Below are 8667 nucleotides of genomic sequence, written 5' to 3' on the forward strand. Positions count from 1 at the left end.
CAATATTTGTAAAATGAAAATAAAATACAATAAAAAGCATCACAGATTCATTCATTAAAATAAGTTGAATCAGAAGACAAAGTTACTGGGAAGAGAGAGAGAAAAGAACCTTCCAGAGAAGAAGAAGACTGAAACATTGGATCCAATATAAGGACCGTATATATATATATATATATTGAAACTATTGAAATCTGATCATTCATATGTATATATATATGTGTATTTCATCGAATTGGGTTGGAGAATGGTGGTCGGCGGCCTATGCTCCGTTGGGAGTAACAGGCGTAAGTAAAGTAAGTGAAAAAATTTCATCGAATAATAATTGCTGCTTATTTTATTCTAATAATAAAAGAGAGAACAAGATTTGTATTATTGATTAATCTGTAATTGTACTCGACGTATCAAGATTTGATGTACATGTTGTGCCTGTTTCGTTAGTGTCTGAAGATGATGTGTTATGATTGATTTTGTAGTTATATGCATGATTGGAACGTGATAAAACAACTTCAGAATAAGAAGGCGGAGAATTCGTGTTGACAGTAGTAGTAGTAGTAGTAGTTGTAGTACTATTAGTAGTAGTAGTAATAATAATAGTATTAGGTGATGATGTTATATGCATTGATTCATGTTGTGATTGTTCAATTTCTGCTGGATTTCCTATATTTGAAGTAGTAGTAGTAGTAGTTATTGGCGTTGATGTATTAACACATTGTTTAGCTAATAAATCAGTAGTAGATTGAATTTCTGAATAAGCTGGTGGTGGTTGAATCATATGCTTTAAACTAGAATAAGCCGGTGGTGGAGGTGTAGTACGAAATCCATCAGAATAGAGACCATTAGGTCGTCCAAAATCTATAGAAAAAAAGTACAATGTTGATAAAGGAGGAAATTAAAAGTAGAAAGATTAAACAATACTGGCGCCAATGTATTTAATTAACCATAAATAAAAAAGACGCCCATATAATTCAGCATAACGAACAACCCATGCTAATATATAACAATACTGTTATGAGAACAAAAAGAAACATAGGCTCTAACATCGAATTGTGATCAGATAGTGTATTATAAGGCCGGTTGTATTGTCTAGTCCAATTATTGATTCATTCGCCTATATTTCCTGTAGGAGAGTTGACCTACTTATCAAATGACATAGCGGCTAATGAACAACAAGGAAGACCTTAAAGCTTATTGGTCTTCCAGCTGCTAATCCAATGGTCCAGTCAGAAGACGAAGATATGAAGCAGATATGCCTCATAAATACCTAAGCGCACGGTAAGACGAATAGAAAATTACAATCTGTACACAACTCAGTCGTAAGTGACAGTAAACTGGAATAATAGGGAAATGATTAATTATTGGTAAATCTGGAACAATAAGACATATAACAACGGTTTATGGGTCGAATGAAAGTTTAGAAATAGGAAAACATGATGAAAATGTAATAATCCAAGCACTTAATAATTATGCAGGAATTTCCAGTACAGTATTTCTGAAAGTTCAACCCTTTACAAATCTTCTTTGATATAATAAATACATGATTGTAATGAATGTAACATATTCAAAACAAAGTATCTGAAGATGATTTTACTATTTCGACCTATTGAAAGAAAAAAGAAACATTCCAGTAACCGTACATAACTTTTTCTCTATTCAAGTTGTGACATAAACACAATTTACTTGTGACAAAATTTACCTTCCAATTATTTAGTCTTACATCTGATGTCCTCAAATGCCCTGGTACGGACGAGAGTGGAGAGAGTCCGCTCTCCCTCTCCAAATGCTCTAACATAGCCACGCGTATATAGCCTCTGCCACAGAAGTCTTACTCACTGCCTTCTCGTGGCATTACTGTTGTTTACGAAATTGAGAGGATGAAAAGCGAATGTCCGGCACTTTAACCGGGTTGGTGGACACGGAAAGTTCACCTAGGGGACTTGGGAGACCCTGATTCTAAACCAATAATGCATATAGGCTCCAGTATCCTGAGTGAACAAATGGCGTATGAATCAATTGCTGGTCACTGGCTACCATGAGACTGCATCTCCTTATGATACTCCACTGTTTTGTGGATCAGATCTTTAGGTCAAAGGCTCGGGGTGTGACCCCCTAAGAAAACCACCTGCTTCAGTTTGGGCACCTGGGCAGTATCACAGTCCTCACACAAATCAAATGAGATTTGTGCGACGCATATGTATCTGGTGCCCCTTTGTACCAATATTTATGTGTTTAAATAAATAAATAAGCATACGACTGATTGACGTTTGAACAATTCTTCTAGTTTGAGCAGAAATAGTAAGACTTAATGTTAAATGTATAAACCAGTACTAATGATACGGTTGCGGAAATAAGTAGGATGGCCGGTCACTTAGTAACTAGGGCATTCGATTTTCAAATCCGTCCAATCTACTAGACTCTAAATAACTAAACAGTAACACCAGCCTGAAACGAACACATATTCAAAGTGCAGTTCAAAAAACTGAAAGTTACGACATCAATAGAATGGATCCCTAGACGTTGTTTCATTATTTTGTGAAGTAAAGTCTTGATTGTTAAGAGTAGATAAACTTAGCAATAATAAAATTGGGTGATGGATGTATTATATCACAAAAAATGGATGTGACATAGAATCTATAGCTGTGTCATAGTCTGTTCAGTATGAAAACTGAACGTTAATTAACAAACTATGGCGCAAAACAGATAGTGCGGTGGGGGCTTAGTAACTGAAGCACTCGAGTCTCAACAAGTTAGTTCCAACCCCATTTCACGTATCTAGGTTTGGCCTCTCGGCTGATATTACTATTAGTCTTCATACAAAACTAGAGTAATCCAAAGCTATAATCGCGAACTCCCATATGGCAAATGAGTAAAAACAGTGATGTCGTGTACCCTCCTCATATCCGAAACTATTCACTCATCAGAAAGTAATCAATTCAAAGAGCTATTTCTTAACACTCACTAGATTACAAATGAAACAGTGTTACTATTTTAAATAATTTGATACTGTTACTTAGGCATGAAGAATTTAAAATGATAGGACTAAATCATGGTGATAATGACTAACTAAAATGAAATGAAAATTGTTTAATGAATAAGGACACCAATTCGCTTGAAAGAAATACAAAGTCAAATTAATGTGATATGACATAAATTGTTACAAAATAATACTTTATTAAACAATGACTTACACTTTTGGGTTGTTTGTGGAGATTTTTAGTAATTTTTTATATATGGTTGAAATCATGAGTCAATTGAAGCTAGACCACCATAGAAAACCTGGAAGCACTGCTTTAAGGCCATCTCGTCCTATTGTGGGGCTCCTCAGCAGTGCGCATCCACGATCCCACTTCATGAGATTCGAACCCAGAACCTATCAGTCTTATACCAGAGCGCTTAACCGATAGACCACTGAGCCCGCATCCGACGGTGTTAATGTCTAACTTCAACTAATCCACGAATTTGAGCAACCATTCACCAATATCTTCAGTGAGTTGATATCTCCCAACAGACCTGATTGAAACGACCGTCCAGTGCTTTCAGGTTTCCCATGGTGGTCTAGCTTTTTAGTTTTTGTTTGCATACCGACTTTTTAATATAAATAAGCATTTTTTTTCGGAAAATTAAAAACTATGATATTGAATTGTATACTTGATACTGAAGTACTTCGATTATGGATTGATAACATTTTCGCACACTATTTCAGGCATTTTGTTACTGTTGAACATTGAAGTTTATAACTCAATGAAACAATTTGTGGTTATTGAGACCATGAACCGATCACTGATAAACCACTGTCGAAAACCTATAAATACCGGACGGCCGTTTAACCCTAGTATGGGACTCCTCAGCAGTGCTCATCTGCGATCCCTTACGAAGGATTCGAATTCAGAACCATTGGTCTCGAGTGAGAACGCTTAACCTCTAGACCACTGAGCCGGCATCCAACAGTGTTAATGTCTAACTTCAACCAATCCACGAGGTTAGGCGTTCATCCGTGAGACCGATGGTATTGGGTTCGGATCCCGTATGCGCATTGTTGAGTAGCCCCATTGTAGGACGAAACGACCGTCAAGTGCTTTCAGGTTTTCAATGGTCGTGATTTAACATTGATCGGTTCATGATCTCAATCACAACTTAACAATCTTCACAACTCTATGCGATAGTAAACGAATGAAATGGTTTAATAGTGAAAATATCATATCAAACGTTTTCATTACGAATATCGAAGCATCTCTTACACATCTCTTACAATTTATCATATGAATATAAAAATATGATTGGTTGTTGTTAGCAACTATCTTATCCCTTATATCTTCCTTTTCATCTTATATCATTTCAATATTCCAACTTTATATTTGCTTATTATTATTTCTCTTTGTACAAACACTAACAAACTTAGTCTAATTTAACGTTTATTGATTGGTGAATAAATTGAGTCTAATGGTTGTATAATAAAGAGAGAGGGGAAATTATCAGAAGAAAAAAAAGATATCGTCCTTATATTGATTGAATTAAGAAGGGTGTATCAAAATTGTAAGCAACACATGTTTTGTATTGCCTTATGTCATTTAATCATTACAATTATTGGATATAAATATTTTCGACAATTTGTTAATGTTAAAACTACTTTTAAATGGAAAAGAATTTGAAACTTTGTACATTGGTAAGCAGAGATGGATAGTGGCTAGCAGTGGGATCCAGGACGCGCGTTTCGTCCTATTTGGGACTCGTCAGCTGGATGTACCTGCATCTCAGAGTTGATGTTCACTGTGGTACGAGTTCCAAATAGGACGAGACGCGCATCAAACTGGATTCCACTGCTAGCCACTATCCATCTCTGCTTACCATGCTTGTGAATTAAGGCTATATCGAGGCAATACGCACAGTATGCACGTATGCCAATTAGAGACTGATCAATTGCAGTCCCAACACATTGATGGGATGATTCAAACAAACAATACTAAATGAGTTTGTACATTGGTATTTACAAGATTATAAGTCATACTTAATGCATTGGTTGTTGTGAACGCGTTTGATTAGTTAAACTGCAAAAACAAAACAGATTAGTTCAAGTATCTTTATTTTACCGAGTTGGATAGGGTTGCATCGGCAGCTGAACTAATGGTAGGGAGTGAAGTAGTTGAGTATGTTGACCGCTTCACTTATCTTGGGAGTCTCATCAGCCCTTGTGGTCTGGTATGTGACGAAATCTCAGCACGGATACAGAAGGCTCGACTAGCTTTCGCCAACTTGCGTCATTTATGGCGTAGGAGAGATATCCATCTAGCAACAAAAAAACGGGCTTACTGTGCAGCAGTTCGTTCCGTCCTACTTTATGGCAGTGAAACATGACCGATAAGAGTAGAGGATATTCGTAGGCTACTAGTGTTCGATCATAGGTGTCTTCGAAGCATTGCTCGTATATCCTGGGACCACCGGGTAAGTAATGTAGTTGTTAGAAAACGGGTACTAGGTAAGGATGGCAAATCGATTGATGAAGTAGTGAAACTTCATCAGTTGAGATGGCTGGGAAACGTGCTACGTATGCCCAACCACCGACTGCCCCGACGTGCAATGTTCCATGGTATAGGAGTAGTTTGGAAGAAAGCTAGGGGCGGCCAGACCAAAACATGGCACAAATCCATGAAGTAACTGACAAGTGGACTGAGCCATGTTGGTAGGTGTAGACTACCTGGTTGGGATCCGCGAGATGATAGCAATCGATGGTTAGAGACCTTGAATGACATGGCTCAAAATCGTTTGCAATGGCGGAGGTGCATCCACTCTTTGTGTTCTACCAAATTCTAATCTTCTGAATTCTTCATGTCCGTATCCTTTTTCTCTTTCCAAATTTATTTCACCGTATTATACTCCTTCAATAACATCTTCAAACCCTTATCTTTCACATTAATGCTTATACTCTTACTACTTTTACCACTATGGGATTTGAATGGACAACTGCATCTCTGTGCTAATGTGGTATGACAACTCAAACTGATGTACGTACGTACGAAGTTCTACGTTGTGACTGACTGACTTTTACCGAGTTGAGAAATCTTGATTCTAAAATTTGAGAGTGACTCATTCTTGTATAAATTTGTAAGTAAGCATTTGGGAAATAGGATAAATATAATGCATTGTGATATATCAATCATGGTCTATGCTAAATTTCAAACACAATGAGTGAGAAGTATGGTAAAAATGATACGTAACCATACTAGGATAGAATAATCTAAAGTTAAACAGTTGAGAAGAGATATATTACCTACGCATAAAAACTGCTTGTCTCACGTACAATGTTACCTGGTGTAGGAGTAAGTTGAGAAATAAATAAGGACAACTAGATCAAGATATGACACCAGTTCATGAAATCATAAACTTTTGGGCTGAGCAAATTATCAGATCGGAGTATACGTGATTGTCATAACTAATAGTTTGAGATATTGTGTGACAGCTTGGAATGGGTTACAATGACCTAGATCTACTCAGTCTGTCTTCTTTTAGATCTCGAGATTTAAAATTACCATGTACTTTTTATTGTGCTAATTCATTTTTCTTTCCCGAGTCATATTATCTATGTTTAATCTTTTCCGTCACCATTAGTATTGATATTAGTTCTATTACTCTGGCACTTGTTTTATTAATCTCATCTAGCAAGAATGATGTGATGTGGCAACTTGAACCGATGCACATAAGTGTCACATTTGTAGACTGTTTAACTAATTGACTAGTTGAATCAGGAAGACCAAGTCGTTCTACATACGTCGAACTATAATTTAATAGACACACACTAATATCATAGATTGATCTAACGAGTATGAAGGTTATTCTATTACGTTTTTTTGCTACTGATAAATATTCTACGTTGGACACTACTGACATTAAATCCCTAAAGTTTTCCTGTTCTACAGAAACATTTAACCATGAATCTCATCAATAAAATACAAGATATATGGAAGTACTATACTTTGAGGGTGAATTTATGTATTTTAAGAATTGCAGTTAATCTTATCATTCTAGAAGCATAAAAAAACGATGGTAAGATTGATTTTTTTAAAACAAGAGGTACTTGCCTAGTCACAATAAAGGTGCCCCCAAATGCCCTGGTACGGCCAAGAGTGGGAAGAGTCCTCTCTCCCTCTCCAAATGCTCTCACATGGCCACACGAATATATAGCCTGTCAGGGAAGTCCTACTCACTGCCTTCTCGCACCACGGGTGTTGTTTACGAAATTGAGAGGACGAAAAGCGAATGTCTGGCGCTTTAAACGGGTTGGTGGATATGGAGGGTCCACCTAGGGGAGTTGGAAAACCCTGATTCCAAACCAATGGACTCCAGTATCCTGAGGGATCAAACGGCGTATGAATCAATCGTTGGTCACTGGGACTGCATCTCCTCACGATGTTCCACTGCCTTGTGGATCAGACCTTTAGGTCAAAGGCTCCGGGTGTGGCCATCTAAGAAAACCACCTGGTTCAGTTTGGACACCTGGGCAGTATCACAGCCCTCACACAAATCTCATTCGGTTTGTGTGGCGCATATTCATCTAATGCTTCCTTGTACCAATATTTATGTGTTTAAATAAATAATAGTAAAACACAATAAAGAAATAATAACTATTCATCTTTTGAAAATTTTTCTAGAAGCTTTCAAATACTACTGATTAATCAAGGTTACTACTTTACCATCATCACTCAAAGGTCATCATCCATAAATTGTAGTCACACTCGCCAAAAACTTATTTTAAGGAATTAAAGAATGCAATGTATTGAACTACTTTTCTTTTATCAAAGTATTATTGTGTTGTCAGTTAAAGTTGATGTTCACTGATCCGTAAAATGATACTTTTCATTTTCAGAAGGGGTTTTTGTGGAGATTTTAGTAATTTTATATAGTTGAGATCATGAGTCAATTGAAGTCAGACCACCAAGGAAAACCTGGAAGCACTGCTTTAAGGCCGTTTTGTCCTATTGTGGGACTCCTCAGCAGTGCGCATCCACGATCCCGTCTCGCGAGATTCTTACCCAGGACCTATAAGTCTCGCGCGCGAGCGCTTGACCACTAGACCACTGAGCCGGCATCCAACGGTGTTAATGTCTTACTTCAACCAATCCACGAATTTGAGCAACCATTCATCAATGTCTTCAGTGAGTTGATATCTACCAAAAGACCCTTTTTTATCAATACATTATACTCATGATAATGATAGTAATCTTTGTACTCACAAATATATGAAGTAATAATAGTAAATCGCTATGCCAAATAAAGTTTGTCCACTCATATTAGTAAGATTTTGATTATTCAGTTAGACCACTTGTTAGTTTCTAGTTGTTTATTTTTGGTGACCTATATAATATATATATATATATAATCAGTATACCTCACAATGAAGCAATGATTGACACAGCATGAATGAAATTGAACCTTAAATTGTTGGTTGATTTAAACATTATACTATAATGAATGTAATTTATTGAATATTACGTTTTATTTGTTCAGCTGTTAACCGAGTTAAAAAAATTTAACATATGCTCAATTTTTCTGTTACACCTGGAACTTGAATTTTTATTATACCGCGTACAATTTAAGCACTCGAACGCTTGAACCTTCCCAAGTCGCAAGTTAGAAGATAGAAGAAGAGGGGAAGGGGAAGAAATCTTATTCCAACCA

At 36.7% G+C, this 8667-nt stretch overlaps 1 protein-coding gene across 1 annotated transcript in view; it reads right to left on the reverse strand.

The window, feature by feature from the left end:
• Nucleotides 1–376: 376 nt before the first annotated feature.
• Smp_157000 (putative hypothetical protein) overlaps nucleotides 377–8667 on the reverse strand; it is a gene marked incomplete at both ends in the record, with an annotated part of 66594 nt that continues 58303 nt past the window's right edge. Inside the window, 2 exons of the mRNA XM_018799879.1 lie at nucleotides 377–504; nucleotides 709–852. Coding sequence (XP_018653748.1) covers nucleotides 377–504; nucleotides 709–852 — 272 coding nt within the window. The remainder of the gene's footprint in view (nucleotides 505–708; nucleotides 853–8667) is intronic.

Source organism: Schistosoma mansoni, chromosome W, assembly GCF_000237925.1.
Source record: "Schistosoma mansoni strain Puerto Rico chromosome W, complete genome".
Classification (NCBI taxonomy): domain Eukaryota; kingdom Metazoa; phylum Platyhelminthes; class Trematoda; order Strigeidida; family Schistosomatidae; genus Schistosoma; species Schistosoma mansoni.